The following is a 24147-nucleotide window of genomic DNA, read 5'->3' on the forward strand; positions in this document are numbered from 1 at the left end:
CCCATTTCAGACAAAATTAGGGCTGTAGTTTAAGTTGACACTTTCAGTACTATGAAAGGAGAAGAGTAGCTTGGCCAAAGTTTCTATTTTTGAAAAATACTGATCGCAAAACCAATGTTGGGCCCTCACTGAGAAATTCGTCTAAGATACACGCAGAATTTTGCATAGGTATTATTACTTCTTTTATTTTAAAGACTTCATGCACGCATTTTAAAAACAATAGCAAGATTGGAGACAAGCTTTTTTTTTTTTGAGGATCTCTGAAAACCAGACCTTGTAAAGAGGAGCCAATTAAAATGGTCACCATTTTAATAGAAAAGCGTAAAAACTAGAGTTCTACAAAAGGCAGAAGTCACAAGTAGCTGTTTTGAAAGATAGTTGGGAAAAAAATACTAGACATGAGCGCAAACATACGTATAACAATGAGTTTCAGAGAATCCAACAATCCCTTATCTCCAAGTTTTTACCAAAAGGTATAAATGTAATTCAGCTTCAGTATTTAAACACATTTCCAAGCCTGCTGTGACAAAGATTTAACTCAATAGATGAAGGGACAAGAAAGAGGGGTTAACTAAAAGAATAACTTCTCAAGCAACTCAAAGGGAAAAACTCAGAAGGGCACACGCAGCTGAAGCAGAAGACAGAGAAGATCGGAAAGAAAAAGACTGATTAGGTGGCAGTGCTCAAAAAGACATGGTTTCACAGAGCTCTACAAAGGTTCAGTTACATTGATCCTAAACTGACACTACCTCCCCCACCCCCTTAAAGGCTCAGTTAATGAAGAAGAATGTTATTTTGTGGTATTATTACTGGTATTGCTTCCTGCATCTTTGTTCTAGAATAAATGCATTTGAAAGGGATTTACAATGTGCTAGTAGATTGATAATATCCCTAGTAATTACACTAGGAAAAGCTATCTTAGCATCCGTGTTTAATCAGTGCTCACCTACAAGAGGATCCAAAAGCATCTGCAACTCACAGAGGGAAGTGGCACAATAGAGGATCGAATTTTAGCAGTCACTTCATTAATAGAAAATCACCTCGAACAAACTCAATCTTGCTTTGTATTATAGTATCTTGAAAGAGCAAAATGGCATGTTCTTATTTAACTTATTTAACATTGTTAGCTATGCTCTGACATGCTGTGCCCAGAAGCTTTTTTCCTCCCCAATTCAACAGCAGGTCAATTATAAACAAATTTGCTTAGGCATGCAAGACGTAAAAGGGTTTTGAAACATGGTTTTCTAGAACACAGAAAAGAAAAACAGTACCTAAAGATCTTTGGCTTGTTACCCAATTATATTTGGTTAAAACTGCTCAAAAAAGTGTGGGCTTTAAAAAAAAAAAAAAAAAGAGAATGACATCAACACCCCATCATCTGCCTTAGTATTGTTAAGTCCAACTAGAAAGCTTTACTCTCACTGTGTATCAATTATTTTAACAGGCAGATCCAGCCATTGCACTGCTCTTGCTTGAGCCCTTAGAGCTGCCAGTTCTCGGCCTGACCTCATTTCTCTCATCACACGACCTTTCCAATTCACTGGGCTTGGATGACAACGGCTACCGGTACATTCATAGCCCTGACTTTCGTACACTATGAACTTGCCTGGGAACAGCACGGCAGGCCTAATCCAGTCATTCAGCAACAAAACCAGACGCCTCCCACTCCCTCCCCATCCCCAGCTAGAATAGGATCATATTAAAACCGTTTCCTAACCTGTATTACCTATACACTTATATTTCCTTTCACTGCTCCATGACCTGAGGATGTTTTCCATAGACAACCTTTTCAAGTCACATCATACAGCTTGCTCAGCCAGCTAGACTCCACATCTTATCCACCAACCTTATAATTTCAGAAAATAAAAATTAATATCATTGATAATATGGCAAAATTTATCTGATCAACTGCCAGTGACATTTAAACAGTTACCAGTTTACTTGAAATTAAGACACAAGTTTTTTCCCTGCTCTTTAAACCGAAAAAGTGAGAAAAATCCAGTTTTGCAAAAATGCCAAGAATTTTTCACTTCTGCTATTTTTCCTGCTCTTTTCTCCCTGTTAAGTCCTATTATATGCCACTCGGTAATTGAGAAAAGCAGCAGATTGTGGCATGAAAGCTGATCCTCTGCTGGACGATTACAGCAATTCTGGTTCTACTTCGCTGCTGGTGGAACAGTGCTGAGTCACTTGGAAGCCACACAATATGTTCGCTCCTAGACCACCACAGGCATAGTCTTTCTGTGTGAAAACCACCGAGCCTTGAAATTGAAGCACATGTTATATTATCAGCGCTAAACTCCCCAAGACCTCTAGCCTTATTCATGCTTTCATATATTTGGGCATCAAATGATGATCTGTTAATATGCTGCCGAAGCACGTAATGGTTATCTTTTCACTATGGCATTTTGCTTTAAACTATATGATAATTTGAATGTATCCCAACTCCCCACTTTACCTTCTCAGTATTTTAAAGAATCGAAATCTTGGTAGGAAAATAAAGTATTGACACAACATATTCTGAAATGTTAGTCTACGGCAAGAGTTTGAATTGCAGCAGATAAATTATCCCTTGGTCAACATCCAATATATGCCATTTTGTATAGCATTATGAGACAGACCCTGGTAGGTAGTGGAAACATTAAAAATATTAACCTCATCCATCAATCATTTCACAAATTGGCAAGCTATCTGCATTGAGGCAGGGTTTCTTTTCTTTTAGGTTTTGGGTTTTTTGGGTTTTGGTTTTTTTGTTGTTGTTGTTTTTTTGTTGTTGTTGTTTTTGTTTTTTCAGTAAGAGGAAAGAACTCATCAGCAACCTCTGCACATGGTGAAGATCACTGGGTACAACTTTATGCATCGCCAGAAGACCATTTCAGCAGAACTCATCTTTCTAAGACGCAGAAAGCGAAAAAAGTAAACATACAGGTCTTACGACTCTGTCCCTTTATGCTGGCAACAGCCAAGAGAACTTACCTGCATGCATTCTCGATGCATTTGCCATAGCTACCGCGAACAGGGAAGGGATCACAGGAGCAGCAGTCTGGCAGAGCTGTGACTGAGATAAGGTAATCTAAGGGATCACATCCCTCTGCTGTGCTGTAGGTTTTCCTTTGGTCACACACGACATGTCTTGATTTATCTACAAGCCTAAGTTGAGCAATTCATCATGTAGCTTAAGTCCCAGGTGTGACACAAGTGGCGCTGCAGGATGGAAGACTATCAGTAGCTAGGCCGAAAGATGAGGGCATCTGTGAATTCAGTGGTGGGCTAAGTATTACCCTAGGTCACTTCCCACTCACAAAGGCACAGGAATCATAAAAAGGGGGGTGAAGACTCTGTCAGTTTAAACAGATACAGTGTTCCTCCGCAGAAAGCTAAAAGTTCAGCTGTAGGACTGGCAAAGAAACTTGTGTTTGCTGCAACTCAGAAATTGTATAAATATGGGCTTTATGGCATGCTGTGATATCATTAAAGGTGGTGCCAGCCATATAACCTGGAAAAGAATTAAGGTTTTAGAAGTTATGTTTTACTGAATATGGCTTCCTTGGAAGACATAATACAGCGGAGCTGCAAACTTCAGCTCTACGTATCGCCTCTCTGCTTTTCTCAGAGCTGGTAACAAGCACCCCACTGAAATACAGTGGCCACATTGGGCACCGCATATCAGGTAAGACACACGCTACTGAAAAGGGTCCAAAAGAGAAAATCAAGAATGATCAAAGGTCTAAGAAAATATGACCTGTATAGAAAAATTGAACAATGCAATTCAGCCTAAAAAAGATTCAGATTACACAACTTAGCAGACATAAGGGCAGCCAAACACTGAAATTGCTCAGTCTATAGATCCACTGAAGTTTGGTAGACAGGTTAAATGAGTGTCTGTCCAGACAGACACAGGTATCATTCTTGATGCAAGGCAAAAAAAAGCAGCAGACGATGTCTCATCACTGAACTACTTGGTGTGTTGGTTGGGTTTTTTTGTTTGTTTGTTTTTTTTAAATAGATGTTATGTCTACTTACTTGCGGTATTGGGTTGATTTACAGTTCAGATATGATTTGATTAGGTAAAAAAATGTCTTTGATACTTAAATGCTCTCCTTTTGCCTCTTTCAACCTACAACACAGCATCACACTATCATAGGGGAATAGCACTCAGGGCTGTACTTTGGAGTATTAGCATTTCCTAAGGAATCTACCTTGAGACAGAAAGAAGCTTTTGATGCTAAGTGTAGACAAGCAGGTGCTTCATTATAACTCCCTAGAGATCACAGAACGTCTAGCTCCTACCAAGACGTGCTCCTTTAGTCCTACCATAAAGGCCCTTTGGCCAGTTAAAAGTCAGCATAGGAAAGAGCACAGGAAGTAGAAGGGATTTTAGACTATAAATACAGTAAATCAGATTAGCTTTCCTTCTTATGGATTCCTTAAACATGCCACAGTCCTGTTTTTCTTTGGAAAAACCCTACCTGAATGCCATAAAACAAAACGGTTACCATCTACGAAAAGTACTTGATATATAGAATGCAAAATAGTTCAATAAAAAAAAAAAATCTGAAAAAAATCTTGCTAGAAGTTCTCTTTTATACGTATGCAAGACAAAAACATTTTTGAATTAAACACAGCCAAATCCCTATAACAGGCATCAAAGCAAAACCTTAAATAAAAGAAACAAGCTGCAGCATGAATTGCAACACTGGATGCTAATTCTGTTCCTTAGAAAGAATATAATGTTGTTTATGTTAAGGCAACTCACAATCCTTTCTATCCACAATATTTTTTAAATTTCAGCCAAATTCTGTAATCCCCACTGTGCTAATATGTGGCTACCTCTAAGTTTAATGAGAGCCGTTTATTCATTTAGAAGCAGAATTTGACACTCAAATCTCAGTGTTTGTCTAAACACGAAGTTTGTTAGAACAAAGCAAAGGTCACAGTTTTCTAGTTTCTTATCATGCAAGCAAAGAGTTGTGATGTCTATGTTTTTGTTTTTTTTTCTGGACATTTTAGATAATAAACTTACAATGTTCCCTTCTGCCCAGGTAAATTTATTACTAATTAGCCAAACAGCTAAAAAGGGCAGGCTGCTTTGCATAAGATTTAATTAGTTTCAATTATCCATTAAATTAAAATGTGGTACATTAAGACCCCATCCCATAAGCCATAGAGGCTTAAGCAATTTGTCACTCAACAATTCTTGCATAAGCCACTTGCGCTGTCAAATACGCCGTATTATCTCGTTCTAAAGATTTTCAGATTTATTACCAAGAGATGAATGTCATTTACAGTGAAGTCCCAACATTAAGATTTGGTTGTTATCAGCTTTTAGTCATTCTACCATTCATACACTCTTAACAGTAAATGTCCATCCCACTAACTTGAATAGAACAAAAATAAACCAGCAAGAAAAGCATATGTTAAATGGTTTTGTTGAACTAGGCTGGATTCCCAGCATCTTGCAGGATGACAAGTTCTAAACATCTATTCTCTACAAGATATTTTGTGTCAAAAAAAAACAGGAAAACCCACCATATTAAAAGAAGCCAAAACATTCCTAACAAATAACACCTCCCAAGTCAGTAATGTTTAGCGCTGCTACAGAATGGTCACACACTGACTTTGTATCTATCCTCTCTCCATAGCTGGGCAGCGATTGGGTTTTATAGAACATTAATAAATGTGGCTGAAGTCTATTTCTTCCCCTGAAGTAGTATTTTTCTGGACACCTGCATAGTGCCAAAGGTAAACTAGATTAAACAGAGAAATGGACCTGAGACTTCCAAGCCCTTCCCACATTAAAGACAACACAAACACTCCAGCTCCTGTACTGGGCCAGGCCAGCCTTGTTGATTTCAACCCCGTTGAGTATCCTCTCCTCAAAACCAGTGAACAAGACACTGTAGATAAATATCATAAAATCTGCTCCCATCCAAGTCTTACCCTGAACTGATGGAGATAAACCAGCAAATGTTCTCACAGCAAAGCTTATAGCTGCAATATTTCCTGTGAAAGAGATTTCTTCACAGAATGTGCAATTTCCTGAATTTCCTTCAGCATTTTTAATTCAATAGTGAAGGTAAATACTCTGTGAGCAATCTTAGGGTGATTTTTTCATATCAGTAGAAGCTGTAGGAAAATTAATTATAATCGGTTTTGGCAATGTCTAGCAAAATATAACTTAGAAAGAATCCTAAAGTAAGAGGTTTAGAGTGAAAAAAGGAAACCGCTATGTTATAGGACTTGAAACACATGCTGACCTCTACTTTCAAATCCAAGCCAGCATTATTAAAACACTGAACAAACATTCATAAAGCACTCGTGTTAAGGACCAAGTAAATGAGGTCTGTATTTGACTTTTTCAGTCTATGTTCTTAATTAGCCTAATTCACTCCACACATAAAAGCCACCACTAACAAACACACCTTACTTCGCCAGTTTCTGGATAGCTAACAGCAAAGGAGCTCTAGATCCATCAGACTTCCATTACTTAAACATATTGTGCGTTTCTTCTCACTGCGTTAACCGTAATCAGTTCACAAAACTGACTGCTTTAAGAGCATGAGAGACGAAGAGCCCACCTAGCCCAGTATCACGGGCACTGCCATGCCAGGGAGGAGATCTCTACGGCCAATTCATACCTAGTGCCTCAAGTTCTCAATAGGTTCATACCCCACAATAACCAGAGACAACACAGCTGTCCTGGAGCTACCCATCCTGCAGCAAGATGCTCTTACAGAGCAGAAAGGCCTAAGACCTTACTTCTGGTGGGCTCTATTTCTCCTTAAAGTAGGCTGGAGCAACAAACGACAAGAGCGGCTGCCTGTGTGAGGCCTGACTAGCAGCAGAAAGCATTGGTGTTCCTGTACGGGAGGGAGGAAGGGAGGTAAGCCTCCCTTCCTCTGGAAGCCAAATGTCTGGCTTATAGGAGACATCACAGAGGCAAAAAAGTTGTACCTACTATTTATTGATTTTAACTGCCTCAAATCTCACCATGAAGCTGATTAAGGCAAAAAACATCCATAGAAAACCAGTACCAAAGCACCCAGATGGTGTGTGTTTAGACAGTGCCGTTACTACAGAGTCAGACAGGACGGATGAGCTATGCTTCGGAAAGATCTGCTTCTGCCATGAGTATCTTAGAAACAAAAAGGAGAACAGGACTTTATTTTTTCCATACAGAAAACACAACTACCAGCAGGAAGCTGAGAAGAGCCGCATCTATGTCAACAAATTAATGAATCAACACAAATCCTTGTAGAAGTCACGAGACTTGACTTTGAATGGAAGTCCACTCATGATGGAATGGACAAGTAGAAGTACCGAACCTCCCCTCTCATGGCACAACTGCTGAGGACACCACAAAACTATTCCATACATCCTGCCCCTCGCGATGACCACTGCTGGAGGGAAGACATTTCCTAGCCCTGGCTGTTGGCAAGTGGGCTCCTTTCCCTTTGTGGAACAACAAACTGTCAACAACACGGTCATGCCTACCTGCTACCTGATGATGTATTTTGAGTAAGAAAATAATCTTTATTTACTTACCCACTCTCCCCACACAAGAAAACATCAGCCTTACGATAACTTGGCGCCTAAGAGTAAGAACAGGGCAAGCGTACATGATACTACTTCTGCACTCTCCCAACAGCCAACTATTTTCAGGTCAGAAGACTTTGTAAGCTTGAAGAAATCTGTGTATTTACTGACACTTCTTCCTTCAATGGATCTCTTCCAAGTACTTGTCCAGACCGTCCTTGTAACAGTGTACACTTCTTGCATACACAATATTTCTTGGCATGGGAGCAGCCCTACTGCATGCTGCATGAAGAACTGCATCCTTTTGTTTGTTCTGAACCCTACTAGTAAGCTTACAGTTGCTGTACTGGAAGAGGCAGTGAGTATTCAACCCCCTCCCCATGCTGTTTAGTGATTTTGCAGGTCTGTGTCATACTTTTCACCTCAGTCATCTCTTTTTCAGTTTTGGCCTCCTCAGTAATTCCTCATACAGAAGCAGTACCTTTGTTCAGCCCTGCTGCCCTTCTCTGAACTTTTTGCAGTTATAAGGTATCCTTTTCTGGATGAAGGGACCAGAAGTGCACACACCTCTGTTGTCTCCCCTTGGGTACTGTAACATTTTTAGCACTTTAGTGCTGCTAAAAATAGTAGTAGAAACATTTATTTCATCTAGGCAGCTTTCAAATTTAAAAATAAAGTAGAAATATTACTGAAGTAACCAATAATTATAACTCAGTGTTATTTATTATGAGTAATTCAACATCGAGATCAGCAATATGCTTATTTTAACAAGCAGATTGTAAGAAGAGGGTGTATCAAAAGCCATCCCCTCAAACTTTTAAAACACGGTTACAAATCATTAGTACAGTTTTCAATTATAGAAAAATTATTTTCACACAAATATGATTTTATATATCTATGATGTACTTTGAGGCAAGGACTCAGCAGATTTCTGTAGAATAAAGAAACACATCTTGGAGTAACATCTTAGGGCTATATTTGATACGCACATTTAAGTAACAACAAAAACCCAAATGCTGTAGCTGAGTGTGCTAACAATTACACCTTCCTAATAAAGAGAGTGAGGAACCTGTTCCTCTTTAAAGTACACACAACTCTAACATCTGTGCAAGTCAACAGGCCAAAATTCTAAACCAGAAACAGGCAGAACAATTAGAGCTAGTGTGCAGAGCATCAACCACTTAAGATTTACGTTCTCAACTGCCAAAAATGCAAAGAAGGTTGTGGCACTAAAAGAAGCTCCAGTATGCTGCGTATTCAAAAAGCCTGAGCTTGAAGTCACTGACCTTTTCAGTTACATGCATCTCATGATAGACAATATTTTAATAAAACATCTTGATACTCAGAAACCTCACTTCCTTTTTACCTTGGTTAGCAGAACACCTGTGGCAGAGAAAGGCCTAGATGTACCAGTGGATAGCCCTCTCAGGGCATAGCGTGGTGAACAGCTTTGAATGGAACATGCTACTGACACTTTTTTTCTCCAGCTGCTTGTTCCTACTCTGGCACCAGGCATTTAACTGTGCCGGCACAGCATTTGGGCAGCTACATTGCAAACCAGATCAAGGAATGGATCCAAGCACAAATAACTCCACCAGAATTTTTTTTTTTTTTTTTTAATTCAGATCAGCTCCCTGATGTCAGCCACCAAGCAGCTTCCATAAACCTTTGTGCTGGCGTAGCAAAGGGAAAACCTGTTGCTACAGCCTTAGGAGTGGCAAAGAGCACAGCCAATGCTACTTGCCATTTATTATCATTCACACTCAAAAGATATTACAGATGTTAATTAGCATTCCTTTCAAAGCCTGTCCAAGACAGTCTGTCAGAGGCTGCAATTCAAGAAGTCAGATGTTTCTAAGACTCTAAGGGATAAGAAAATGCACATCTAGTCAGTACATTAAAGTATAACGTGCACACATGGACATGATTAGTTGTGATAACATGTGAATTAATGACACCAAAGTGAAAGATCCCATCCACCTCTTTGTCACAAAATAGGAAACTTTTCAATACAATTGGAAGCAACACAAAGCTACAATGACAGTCATCATGGTGAGACGCCCGCTTTTGATTAGAAATTAGTTGCCTATATCGAAATCCCAAAAGCAAACCAACACCGTCCCCTCCCCCTTTCTGGAATCATAAGAGTGAACCAACATGACGCTGCACTTGGAAAATTAAGGTTTCCCAAGCAACACTGGCATGAAAACAGAAACACTGACCAGCTTTCAGGTTGCTCTTTAGAAGAGGACTCAGCTGCAGGCCGCCTATCAAGTATCGATTCCACCCCACAGAAAAACACGGGCAAACCACACAGAAAAACATCCTCAACTCGGGGGAACAGAGGACGAGAGCATCTGAGGAACTCCAAGCAAGGCACGGCTTAGAGACTGGGATAATACGCTTTAATAAGCTTAACGGCCGCAGTGGGACCCGCGGGCCGCCTCCCCAGCTCCGGCCCCCACACCACGGGGCAGGGCAGGGCAAGGCCAGGCGGCGGCAGCGTCCCCCCGCCGGCCCCGCACCCGCCCTCCCCGCCCCGGGGCTGCCCCAAGGCCGTCCCCAGCGCCAGAGGCCGACGGTGCGGCTCGGGCGGCGGGCGGGCGCCGCGGGCCCCGTCCCCCCCGGCGGCGGAGGGGCGCCTACCTTCACCGCTACTTCCGGGGCCGCGTCGACGGCCAGGGCCGGGGGGGCGGCGGGCGGCGCCCGGAGGTGCAGCACGGCGTCGCGGCTGGCGAGCACGGCGGCGCGCTGGGAGCCGCCCTCGGCCTCGGGCTCCGAGTCGGGCTCCGAGTCGGAGCCGCCGTAGGAGGCGAGCGCGGCGATAGCCGCCGACATCTTGGCGCGGGGGATGACGGGACGAGCAGGTCCTGGCAGCTCCGCGGAGCCCGCCGCGTCCCTTCCCCCGCCGAGCGAGCGGGGTGGGGCTGCACCTTAAAACGCGGCTCGTTAAAACAGAAAATACGCTCTAAAGGATAAATTATGGTCTTCTGCGGGACATACATGCGTTTGAGGGGGGGATCGTTTCCCTTTGCTGTTGTTGGTGCTTAACCTTTCAGGACTCCCGGGCGCGACTACAAGCTCCAGCATGCAACGCGGCCCCGGCCGGCCCGGGCCCAGCGGGCTCTGCGGGGGGGGCAGCCCGGCGGCCCGGGTGCCGCGGCGCGGCAGCTGCCGTCCTGCCGCCGGGCGGAGGGGTGCCATGGCGCCGCTCTCGCCGGGGAGACAAGCGCGAGGGGGCAACTGCCCGCTGCCGGCGAAGGCGCACCGGCCGATGGCAGGGGCGGGAGCCCGGCCGCTCGTCCGCGCCCGGCGCCGCGCTCCCGCCCGTTACGGCCCGTCACGGGCGCTCGCCTGCGCCTTGCGTAACGGCAGGGGAAAACGTTCAACAGAGGGCGGGCGCGATAGCTCCCGGGCGCCCGCCTCCTGCCGCACACAAAGGGTTTTCGCCATCTCTTCGGCGGAGAGGCGGCGGAGCGGGTGGCTGCGCAGCCGGGGAGCCCGGCACCGCAGGGCCGCCGCCCGCCCCGGGCCGGACCCGGCGTTCGCCCCCGAGCTCCCACCGCCTCGGCCCGGGCAGCCCGGGGGCGGGCTGTGCCGCGGGGATCCCCGCCCCCTCCCGCTGATTGGCCGCCAGCAGCCGGCTTTGGGTACGTCACAACGGCAGGCCCCGCCCCGCCCGTTCAGGGGAGAGGGAGCCGGCGGGGCGGACTGTACCACCTGCCGCCCGTGGGGTGGGGGGGGGGTGGGCTCGCTTCGCCCCCCTCACGTCGCGGGGCTGGGGGGCGGCGGTGGCGCATGGACCAGCCCGGGCATCGGGCGGGGGGGCCGGGTCCGGCCGCCGGGTAAACAGCCCGGCCTCCCTCCCGCCCGCCCTCCCGCCCGCCTCGGCGCGCCGGGAGAGGCCCCTCCTCCCGCGCGCACACACACACACGCGCACACACACACACACGCGCTGTCCTGTGTCTATTGTGAAGCCTTCGGGGGAGCTCCGCGCCGCCGCCGCCGGGGCCGCACGCGCCGCCGCCGCCTCCCCCCCCCCGCCCCCGGAGCCGCCGGCCGGGCGCGGCGCGCGCGCGGAATGGCAGGCGGCGCCTGAAGTTCCAGCACCCCAACGGCCGGGGGGGCAGCGCGAGGCGAAGGCGGAGGGAGGGGCTGAGGCGAGCGGCGTGAAGGTGCGAGGCGAGGGCGGGCAGCGCGCGGCGGCCGGGCCGGCGAGTAAGTGCCCCCGCACCCCTCCCCGGCGGCCCCCGGGGCGGGCGGGACCGGCCCCCGCCGCCCCGCCGCCCCGCTCCCCTTCCCCGGCGCGGCGCGGCGCGGCGAGACGTGCCTGCCCCACAAAGGGACCGGCCCCCGCCAGGTGTCGGGCCCCTCCCCTTTGTCCGTGCCCGGGCGGGGGGCGGCGGCGGAGGGAAGGAGGGAGGGAGGGAGGGAGGTCGCGGCCGCGGAGCCCCGTTCCCCCGTCTCCCCGCCGCCCCCGCTCGCAGGGGCAGGGGCAGGAGCAGGAGGGGGCGTGTTGCGAGGCGGAGGAGCGGAGGGGGCCGCACTTGTGCCGGAGCGCGGCGCTTTGCTCTCCCCCTCGCCTCGCAGACCGCTGGCCCCCTCTGCCCGTACCCGGCGCACCGGCGGCGGGATCGCCCGGCGGGGAAGGTGGGGCCGTGCGGGGCCGGGGTCAGCGGGCGGGGGGCGGCGGGGGTGACGTCAGCCGCAGCCAGGTGCGAGCGGCTGGCGCCGGGCCGGGCCGAGGCGGGGTGAGGTGCGGCGCGGCGCGGCGCCCTCCGCTCCCATCCCCTCCCCTCCGGGGTGACCGGCGCTCGGGTGGGCGGGGGGCCGGGCGGCGGGTTTGCGAGGGGGAATTGGATCCAATTCAGGGCAGATGTGCCCGCTGGAAGGCTGCTACCATTGTTAGGCTGGCTGGGAGATCGCGGCTGGCTGGGAGCGCCGGGAGAAGCACGTAGGTAACAACTTCTCCAGCCAGCAAAACGCCTTCCACTCGCGGACGGAATAAATAGAAAGCGGGGAGCGCTGACGGGCTAGCCGTAATGCCGGGTACATGCCTTGCGTGCGCTTGCACCTGGGGCAGCACGCTGCCGCCACTTCCCTCCCAGCTGCATGTGCTTCCAGAATTAAAGTGAAGATACAGTGACATCTAATTGTGACACGGTGGCATCTGATCAGATGAAATGCTCTCGTTTGGTCCGCCACCCTTTTCAGCAGTCGCGGTTTTAAACAAGTAGCTTAGCTTGAGAAGATGTAACTTGGATTCTTTTTGGAAAAATGGTAGAATAAACGTAAGGGCAAATAGAAAGTGTTCATAGCATGGAGTGGAGCAAGGTGCTGCATTTAGATCTGTTTCATTAAACACGGACATGCCTCTTCTTTGTATGCTGGAATCGGGATTTTAGGTAAAAGTCCCACATTTTCAACGCTGAGACCTTTCTTTTGTTTACATCTCCAACAGCTGAAATATACTGTTTAACTAGCATTTCATGTAGTAATGAGTTGATTTTTTTCTCTTAAATATATGGATGATGAATCTATAAGTAAGGAAAGCTATGTGATGCTTCACATGAGTCACTGCTTATTAATGTCAAAAGTGGATCTTCCGCTGCAGTCGATTTGTTTATTGGCTGTAATTGTTAACTGATTCCATATGACTGCATTCCTTTTTCTCTTGGCATGCAGATGCTGGTATTGTCTAAAGTTGAAAGGTGCAGTTCCTGAAAAGTGAAATATTTCAAGATCTCTTCGTGCAACCAGTCTGTGATTTTTTTTAATCTGGTGAATTGTGTTAAAAATGATTAAACTAATTCTGCTTTGTTATCCTTGAATCTGAAATATTTAATTGACAAAGCTTCGATAGTTTGCTTAAGTACATTCAGCTACGTTGTGTGCAAGCATCCTAGATCGCTTGCCAGTAAAATTTAGTCACCTGGGATTCTAGATGCTTTCATTGTCGATCCTATGAAAATCACTTACTGGTTTAAATTAGTTGTCCTCCTGGTGCCATCAGGCTAGTCTATAAGCAAGCACACAAGAAGGCATTCAATGGAACACCATCTGAAGTTTCTCTTTGCTTAAATTGTAGCAAAGGTTAATTTTTAGCAAGCATGCAGATGCCATTATTGAATATGAAATAGTGACTTGATTATGCTTTAAAAATGTAGATGGATAATATACATGGTTATCTAAAATCTGTTTTTATTGGAAAAGCTGAGGAATTGCTGCTCGTCATTTGTGTCGAGATAATATGTTGACGCATAGTGACTATTAACTGAATATTTGTGAATTCAAGAAGGGGTTGATCAGTATAAAACAAATCAGAAGAGTGGTACAGCTTTTAAAAAAAATCTTCTCATTGATTATTGTATGCTGTAAGTATGCTCTGTTTTACTCGGGTTCCGGAAGACGTATCATGTTATGCATTGGATGCTGCTGGTTCTGAAGGCAGACAGGATTAGTGGGTGGAAGGTGATTTGGGTTACTTCGCTTTTCTTGCCATCCAGCTTTTCCACTGCTGTTTTTCCTTGCAGTCACTTTGCCTCTCTTGCTTTGATTTCTCCAAAGGAAGATAAAAATGTCCCGCTTTGTACAGCACTTTTGCATATAAAAAGGGCCTTTTGGCACCTGTTTGTTACTACTACTATACCAAGTATTACCATGTCTTCCTTTTTTCCCCAGGTGAAAGAGGAAGGAGTATTTTAAAAGTGTAGTTCCTTGAGCAGTAGAAGCCTGGCTTCTTACCTTTTTTTTTTTCCTCCTTCTTTTTTCTTTCTTTTTAAAAAAAAAAACCTCTTAACGAATGATTGTAAGCTCTAAGGGATTTTTTTTTCCTGTTTGAAACATTTATAGTCTTATCCTTTTGTGGATCATCTAATATCTAATAAGCTCTTAATGCATACTGCAGCCTTTCCCTTGGTCAGGACACTGATAGCATCTTGATTTCATGAACTTAGCATTTTCTTAGGCAATTATCTCTACCCTTCTGTCAAATGTGATTGAATTCAGCCAGCCAGTTTCCAAGTGGGGGACCCCCCCCCCCCCAACACTTCCTGCATGAGACTAATTCCTTAAAAAGCTGGGGTAAAATATATTTTTAACTCAACATTTCACAATTTTTCCTTCACATCAGTGAAGTTTCTTCCCTATAGTAGATAATGAAATCTGTTTCCCTATGCTTTTAATGTGTCTTATCCTACTTTCTTTTCCCTTTATTTGCTCTTTCATAGTTCTTTTTTGTCGCTTTCCATGATGGATGTGCTTTATCTCATACCCTGTGTTTTCTGTTGGTTTTTCTTCCACACAGAAGATGATGCATATAGTCCTGCTTGTTCTATTTTTTTCTATGTATTTTTTTAACAGTCTTAAAAAGTGCTATCAACCCACTTGCGTATACACTTACTTCTCATCCACCAGGATCTGTAAGTCTGCAGTTTGGAGGGAAAAAAAAAAAAAACAAAACAGATACTTGTCAGACAGAGGATTGAACTAAAATATGAGGCTCTATTGTCTGTGGGAAATACAGAGTTTGAAAGAAAACCATTTTTTTTTTCTTTGTTTCTATGCTTTTGGCTGCTGAGAAAAGGTATCATGATGGAAGTCTTATCAGGTTACTGTTTCTGCATTCGGATTGGGCCTTTTTATAACCACCTGCTTGTGTGTCTGATGCATCTTAATGTGCTCTATTTAATTTAACTGCTTGGAGAATGGAGCACCTTTTATAACTCATGCTCTGCTTTTTCTACCACCTTGGAGCCTCTGACTGCTGCAAGGGTGATAATACCTCTTTTCCAGTTTTTGTTTTTTTGGACTATGTCCCGGAGTCTCAAAGATATCAAGGCGCCAGATTGCAATAGGAGTTCTGCGTTCCAGTACATCTGTGAATCAGTCTCTTAAGTTTTTTGGGAGGGATCTTGAGGTCGTCTGACACAGATTACAGGCTATATATTTCATGTTTACAAGACGTGGTTTCAAAGGAAAAAAGATATGGGATAGGACTGGAACAGCTTAGGCTGTCGTACTTGTTTCAAATGACATTGCAAACAAAATAGGTTTTTTTGCAGAGCCACCTCCTCCCTAGAGGTCAGAAGCTGTGTAGCCTCTTCGAACTACTCGAGTGCTTATGCAGTGCTGTGGCTTGCATCTTATAACACAAGTTGAACAAAGAATGTATTGGAGAGGCAGCAAAACATTAATTATAGATTTCCAGGAAAATAAACTAGTTAGCATAATCAGAAATTCTCATATCTTTAATACTGGATTTATTAATTATCTGAAAAATGTTTTTTTAATCAGTTAAAGGACAGAAAATTTCATCAAAAGTGTATACATTTCTAAAAATATATTTATTAACTTAGATGCCTATATTTTTTGGGGGGTGGGAAGCTAAATTGAATGCTAGCTTACTTATGCTAGTGTGTTGGTTTAAATTACCTTGTACACACAAAGAACTACAGAATAACAAAGGTAGTTACATTTTAACCACACACTTAATGAAGTGAAGAAATAATGGATAGTTTTCAATGAGTTTATATCTTGCTGTTGATTGACTTTTTAGTTAGATGCTATGGTTGCGACATGAATTTAGCCTTCCGACAGCAGACTCCATACAGAAGTAGATAACTGTCTGACACTTAAAACTTATTAGAAAACAGGAATCAATTTGAAAGCCAGGTGGATTTTTCTGGCATCTAATAAAAGGCATTCAATTCTATTGAAGCATTTCTTATAGCTAGGTCATTTGTACTGTTGGTTTTTTTCCCTTTTTTCCTGCTCCGTGGTAAGCTGCATTCATTTACTGGGAGTATTAATAGAGTCTCTGTTCTCTATCTGGCTCTTGTTTTCACAAATTTGGAGAACCTCAATGTCCTTGAGTCCAATTTGGTAGAAATTGGTCAACAGATTTTAAGTTACTGAAGGAGAGCTTCCGACAAACACTGTGCAAGTGATCTCATAAACTTTGTTTGTGTAGGAAACAGGTCTGAAAATTGTTGGGTGCTCTTAAAGGAAAAACATGCACACGTAATTCTCATCCCTTACAGTCGCAAAGACTGATGGTAGACTCAGTAGTACTAACTCGTATCACTAATGTAGTTAGTACTGCTTCTGCAAAGACGATTGTGCCTCACTAATCTACCAGGGGTTTTGATTGCAGTAATAGCATAGCAGATTACATTTTAATATAGTTCTAATTTACATATACTTTTTAAAGGTGTAATTGCAGGTTCCTCACACCAGGCTATTAAATAAAGAAGCCATGATGTGAAAGGTAAAATATTTTCATGCATCACATGAGAGGAAATAACAGAAATAAATGTTAAGTTATAGGAGGCTTAATGTTTTGTCTTAAATCAGGAGCTGTTCAATATTTTCTATTAATAATATGTAGTATTTGATTTATAAAGTTGCAGATTTACTGGGGATTCAAAACTGTTTAATCAAATTCAGAAATACTGGAAAGGTCACCTGGGAAGTCTAAGCAAGCTGTGTGAAAGGACAGCCGGACAACAGGTAAAACTGATTGTTGGTATATGCAAAAACAGTGTGCTTTGGAGGCAGAAAATAAGATACCATTTATATGTCTTAAAAGTTCCTAAATTAGCAGTATTAATATCACAAGAAAATTTGGGCGTCATTGCAGTTTGCTGAGGTATCGTTACCCAATTTATAGCTGTAATCAGAAGTGGGGAAAAAAGCATCGAGAAGGAAGTGCCATTCTATACAAATTCCTTAATTCTTATCTGCTATTCAAAGTGTGCTATTAACTGTCAGCTGGTTTAAAAAAGATAAATCACAGTATTGTAGAGAGTTTGATACGAAGGATATGGCAGAGTTTTTTCAAGGGATTGAAAAGATTGGAATTATTTACCCAAGGAAACGAAATGCAGATCAAACAACTGAGGAGTGTGAAGTTATAAAATAGATGTGAATTTACACTCTCCAACAGCAGATGTAAAAGAAAAAAAGCTGCATTCAGTAAAAGACTATTGAAGCCATACTTTTTTTGCACGGAGAGGGGAATTGAGAATTTTTCCCTGCTTCCACTCAATGTACCTGTATTTTTTTCCATATATGTATGTATCTGTCTGTCTGTCTGTCATTCGGTGTTAGACTACTTCTCTTGAATACACAGAACCAGCTTAAAGTCCTTGCTTTATTTGCTTCAAACCAATGATTTGAACTTTGCTCTTTCTCACCAGAGATGACTGCTCAAATAAATTAATATTCATTGGAGTGAGGTATTCTCAGTCTTCTATAGCTGAAATGAATTTTGTAATTTCTGGGCTTTGGAGTCATTTTCTGGCTGTTTGATGTAATGAACTGTTTTACACAAAATTAAACAGTCCAAATCAGGGGGATAATGAGAGAAACTCTTACATCAATAGGTCAAATGTGGAAATTGTTTGTGGCATGGGGATGACCAGTTTGAACACAAACCATGGATAAAAATTGATGTTTCAAGCGAAGCTGTCCTAGGCCAATCCAGCAAGCTTATAGTGAAGGTGTATGGCAAAGGAGCATGAGGGTGCTTTTTGAGGGTGGAGTCTTCTTTCAGATTAACCCTTTTATTTAGTATCTGCAGTGCATAACAGATGCATAGATTATGGAAAATTGGAAGAGTGACTGACACTGAGGTGCTTTACTGGTAGTACTTATGCTAAATAGGGTATTACAGCTGCTTGTCCAGCAGCACCCAGCTGCCACCTCTAAAGTAATGGCTATGGAGTGGCCAAAATCAAAGTTGTCAGCTATATTTCTACAACATGGTACTGTTCATGGTTGGAGGGTCCAGAATCTTTTACCTTCAGGCACATTCAGGATGGTGATGTGGGTACAGATGGTCTGCCAGATCAGCTATACCAGATAAGCAGGGTCACTATTGAAGAGCCGTTGTTGGTAGCTGGGAGCAGTTTTCCACAAAAGATTTTCATTATCATAAGACAAAACAGCAACCTCCACAGTGATTTTTGGGACAGACCTTCAAGTAATAATAAAAAAAAAAATAGGAAGATAACAAGTCATTTATAACTTGATAATATGTGTGAACTTAAGTAGTTCAACCAGCTCTTGTAAAAATGGCACGCAGAGTCAGCTTTTCAGTAAAAAAAGGAAATGCTTAACTTGGTAAATCTTCTTCAGCCACTAGCCACTGAATGTGTGTGCAGAAATGCTTAGAGAGGTCTTTTACACTCAGCTGGTTCTGCCTTTTTGTTGATACTAAAGAAGGCTGTGATTGACAAACTTTTCCAATTGTGATTCCATGTGCAGTTGTGAAACTTAATAAGCTTGAGAACACAACCAAAAGACAAGTTGAGTTTGTCATAGGTGCTCTTTCTTTGGAAGCCTCTTCTCAGGAATAAGGACTTCACAAAAATTCTGTAATTTGTGGGGAGGGAAGTCTCACTTCTGTGCCTCCCAGGTACCTGGTGTGGCAAATGTCAGTCTCTGCTGGTAATACAAGACAGCGTTATTTATTACATCTTAATACTCTGAGCAACCTGCTCTAGTTGATCCTGCTTTGGGCAACCTCAAATGTTCTATGATTATATGATCTTCATAGCAGGAGGAAAGAATATCTTATAAATAATTCAGGAGAAGTGATAGGTGGCCTAGACTGCTGTAGAGGTGGTAATGAAAGTTTCTGGCATTGCAGTCTGATCTGAATTTGCTCTTGTGAAAACATATCAAAAATGATACGACAAGTATTCAGTGTTGCAGGGATCTACATTGCAGCTGAAGAGTGGCATTATATGGCAGAATACATAGGCATATCATTCATATACGGAATGAACTGATGTTATTCCATAGTCTTGAAGAATCAAGACTATTGCACTCTGGAAACTTCAGATGTGGCTACCTACTTGAAACAATACTGTCTGCATCCCCAGGCAAGACAACACGATACATTCTGTGGCTCTAGCTAGCATGAGTGGTCTATTAAAAAAAAAAATTGCGAGTTACAAAGGAGTTAACAGTTTTTGTTCCCCATGGGAATGAACTTCAAGCGAATCTACCTTCAGCAAGTTCCATGACACAGGGAGAGGTTCTGTACAATTCAGTCCAGAAAGAATATACTTTCTGCCAGCTATGATGTTTCCAGTAATGGAAGTCAGATATTGGGGATTATCTGTGGCTAGCCTATCTAGCTAGACTTTTATCTATTCTACTTCTAACTGTAAAAAAGATTTTATTTCTTTGTCTAGGAAAGGAGAAAAAGTTTTATTAACAAGGAGAAAGATTTTGTTCATACTGTTTTTTCTCATTGGAGGAGAACTGGACCTCTGTTCCATACCTGTGGCTACTCTGCTGCTAAACACATTATTTTATTCCAGGATGACAAATGTACATGTCTTTAAGCTCTGGACAGGTTTGTATTCCTTCTATACAGTTATCTGTCCCATCTGCAGGAAAGTTCAGAGTGGGGCTTCATTACTCAAATCTTTACAAGTACTGGCAGTATTTATGAAAAAAATCGATAATAGTGATATTACGTCGAAGGGGAAAAGGAACTCTTACGGCTCCTCAGTCCTTACCTGATGCCTTGTATACCAAACTCTCTATTGCAATTGAGGTAGATGGGATTCGTTCTTAAGATCTACCATATTTGATAGATTCTTGAAGCACTAATATATTTACAGGCTGTCTTCTAGTAAACTCTAGGTTCCTCACAAGTTTACTGTCTGATTATTCATTAGAGATCTGATCAGTGTTGCCAAAAGATTATTCTCTTGAAGCCTGTGGACCATCCCTTTGAGCGTCTGTTGATTTGTTTAATGCGGCATAGGATGTTATGCTTGGAATGACCTTCTTGTGGTGGATTGCTGTGGCCCAGTGATGGGACATCTTAACGGATGTATATACTTTTGTGGCCAAAAATTTTTCTTAACTCTGAACTTCTGACAGCAACTGAACATACTCTCTGCCTAGACATTAGGGAGTTCCCATGGGAAATAGCCACTTAATGATTAGTGCTGTCCTAAAGCAGTACTTGGTAAGAGGTTTCATGTAGAATAACCTGTTGGTAGAGAAAAATCCTTGTTACTTTGAATACGTTCAGACTCTTGCCCTGTCACATAAAATAGTCCCTTAATTCCGTCTTTCATTGTGCCTGGGAATGCATTGAAAAGCAAAGCCATCAGTGTATAGAAACAATCTAAATGGGTCATCTTCTGTGTCTGAGTCTTTTCAGAAATGTAAGCGCTTTCCCTTAGCTCAGTGCTTGCATATGGAGCACTGGCTACCAAAGCTGATTTTTGAGCCTGAATGTATCATCCAATCCTTTTTATGTGGTAAGAAGCACATGTTTCAGTTTTTCAGAATCCCAAACCATATGCCTGTTGTAGATATTCTAGTCCATCCTTGATTATAATGAGCTGCTTTACTCATAGTTAGTCGTTTTTCCTTTGAAACCTTCTGTATCATTAGAGAAAGAATCTTTTTAGAAAAAAGATTAACTTCATTAAGCAAAGAGATAAAGATATGATTTTTAAATGGAGACAGACAGAAAAGAAAACCATAAGAACTGTATGATGCAGTCATAAAATGTGTTGGATGTTGATGTACTGTTCTGGTTGTTAGTCAGTTTTTCTTCTGAAGCATGTTAGCTAGAGAGAGCTAAGGACTCTGCTTGATGGTAACCTTCCAGAAGGCTGAGAAAGACTTTGAAGGACAGATTCTTCTCTGCCTGTTTTATGCCTCCTTTTTCAGGAATTCATAAGCTCGCATTGCAGCGCTTTCAAACATGTGCTGTAAGAGTTTTTAATCTTGGTTTCCCACCTTCCTCAAAAGTCTGACTTGCAACATGAGGCTTTTCGTGTCCTTTCTGACTTGCAACTTGCCTATGTACCGTTTTTGCAGGTTAGCAGTTTATGTTAATTTTCAAGACATTAATGTCCATTTAGATCCCAAGGCACATCTGTTAGCCTTATTTTTAGAGTACTCAGCTATCTCTAAGCTTGAGTTGCAGATAAAATGATAGATGGTTCTGATTTCATGTTGGAACACGAGCAACCCTTTGGACTTTGTTGTTGAAAGGATTCTGGAGAAGCCTGATTCACCTGTACTTGGGAACAGTACTTTGATTCAAAAGATACACTTTCAGAAAAATATATATTTTGTCAGGACCTTATTTCTGTAGGACTGTAGGAATGTTGAAATATCTGGGGTCTTATAGAAAGAAAATGCATGTTCAGTGCACAGAGTTATAGCCCTTTAAAAAGTGCAGACATTTTAGGATGCCTAAAACAGACAATGAAACATTTGAATATAATGATAATAATCATGTTGTTGTTCAGATTGGTGGGTTTTTTTCCCCTAACTTTTTTAATGAAAATTTATAACTGGTGCATGGTGGTCTCACATGCACCAACTGGTGCATGTATTAATTTTGGGTAGAATTATGCAAGCTTTGGAGGTAAGATTTAATAATGCAGATCTATTTAAAAACTATAAAATTGTAACTTAATTTCTAGATTTAATTGGACAAAATGGTGCTAATTATGGATATGTAATAATTTTTCTTTTGTTACAGATGCTGGGGGTTTTGTTATATAGATTTAATTACAATGGAGTGCTTCAAAATCACTTGTTATCCAAAGTTAGTGGAAGTTTATAGTAAAAATGAAATATATTGTAATAATTATATATTTAGAAAGTAAAAGTATTGCTAATACTGTTTGTTATTGTGCGGCTGTTAGTATTTTAAAAATATGTTCTGTAATCAGTGGATACCCTAGGGAGAGAAATTTGTCTATTAAATACAGTTAGCCAGTGCATGAATTGGGCAGAAGAGCGAATGGCATCCAGTTTGACTCTGGTCTGAGGCCAGTCCAAGCCAAAACTTAATATTTTCAGTGGACGTGCTTGCGCATTATAAAGCTTATCATCAGAACTAGTGTTAATACTACCACAGATAAACAAGGAGTAAACGGATCTAAATGTTTATTAGCTGCTTCTGTTACATTGTTTAACTCTTCTATAAACCAACTGCTTGTGTTCCAGACTTTGTATGTCAAAAGTACAAATTTGAGTCATACTCTCACAAAGTCTTGAGTTTCAATTTTTCTTGAAATTGCATTTATTTTTAGCATATCAAGCTTATTATGGAAGTGTATTTTCAAGAATATCAACATGAAAACCTATTTAGAAAAGCATGGTCTTTAACAATTCCCCTCCCCCCCCCGCCCCGTTATTTCCTTTTCAGTTTTCATGTGTCAATTATATGACAAGTTGTTTTTTGTTGATGAGATCAGAATTAGATCACGATACAGGACCCCTGCTTAATAAATTTTAGTGTGCTTCTGCTGGGATGCCACCTTCAGGCTTTCCTAAAGATTCAAAAACTAGTGCTCCAAAATCTCAGGTAATTAGTATGTATTATATGGGAAAATAATTTTTGGTAAGTTTGATTAGCGTTGGGGAAATTAATGTACTGAATCTTTAGTACAACCAGCAATATTAAGAAGATACCTTACTTGTCAGTAAACAGTTAGGAAGTTTCCCTTATTGAGTATGAAAACCAACCTAAAGCTCAGTAAGTTTAGAATTTATACTTTCAGTTAAATAGCTATAATTTATCAAGTATTAATAGAAAATAATAATAATTTTTGTCCTGTTTAATACACAGTGTGTTTCATTCCCTCTGCTGCAGCTTGGATTTTTGTCAGAATGTTGCAGAATGAAATTAATGCCTGTCAGCTTGGTTGAGACTTAGGTACATTCTTGTCTCTTCTGTGCAACATGCATGAAAATGAAAGGAGAGAGAAAGTGGTTTGGCCTTGTTTTAGTGCTAATGGAGCTATGGTGTGTCCAGTATATGAGGCTTCAGGAAAACACAAACTTCAGGGACCTTGTTTTTCACAAAGAAAGTGGTGGATTGCTAGGCTTTAATCAGGGAACTGCAACTAAATGTTACTGGTGGTGGACCTTACCATTTTAAAAAGGTGTCAACTGCTTACTGCTTTGGACTGTGGCTAAAAATTGTCAGGCAAATCATCAGTCCTTGATGTTTTGTCCTGTTTAGTATCCACCTACTTTTTTCTAACAAATAAAATGAAAATAACAATGGCAAACTTCCTGAGAACATACCTTTCTTCTTTATTCAGTTTTTAAGGATGTTGTCTGTGTTCTGAGTTTGTAACATTTTTTGTCGTAATAACAAAGAATTTTAGAAAGCTATTAAATGAAATACAGAAAGGCTCTCTGGAGGATTGTATTGTGTGTCCTAACCGCCGAGTCATACAGTAATGCTTGCTCTTTTTCTGCTGTTGTGAATCTTGAATTGTTTTGTGATTAGTGGAACAACTGCAAAGGGAAGGTGAATAGTTTTCTAATTTGTGTTTTTCTATAGTGTATCTTCAGTGTATGTATTCTCCCCCACGGGAAGTAGGAGATACGCTTTTGAACGCCCAGAAGGCCAAGGAAGAGGTTTCTGCTTTGTAGGGGACAGACCTAATATCAAAGATGGGCACCCTCTCTCCTGGCCACATTTTGTAAGAGAAAATAAGGTATTCTGCTTCATTCTTTGAAGGAACGAATGTGAACAGCTGTGTTCATCTTTAGTGGATGAAGAAGCTTGCCTGTAGGTTTAAATCTGACAGATGAAATCTAGAA

At 42.4% G+C, this 24147-nt stretch overlaps 1 protein-coding gene across 4 annotated transcripts in view; it reads right to left on the reverse strand.

Moving 5' to 3' along the window:
• The window catches only part of CDC40 (cell division cycle 40), a 42910-nt gene extending 32245 nt beyond the window's left edge, over positions 1–10665 (reverse strand). Inside the window, exon 1 of one of the 4 annotated variants that reach the window (XM_082307252.1) lies at positions 10540–10665. In XM_082307252.1, coding sequence (XP_082163378.1) covers positions 10540–10626 — 87 coding nt within the window. In that variant the 5' untranslated portion in view covers positions 10627–10665. Of the gene's footprint in view, positions 1–2976; positions 3436–9758; positions 9989–10182; positions 10499–10539 lie in introns of those variants that run through there. The other 3 variants (XM_082307251.1, XM_082307254.1, XM_082307253.1) reach the window with 3 other exon arrangements.
• Positions 10666–24147: the final 13482 nt, after the last annotated feature.

This window comes from Platalea leucorodia (genome assembly GCF_965183815.1).
Source record: "Platalea leucorodia genome assembly, chromosome: 3".
Taxonomy (NCBI): Eukaryota; Metazoa; Chordata; class Aves; order Pelecaniformes; family Threskiornithidae; genus Platalea; species Platalea leucorodia.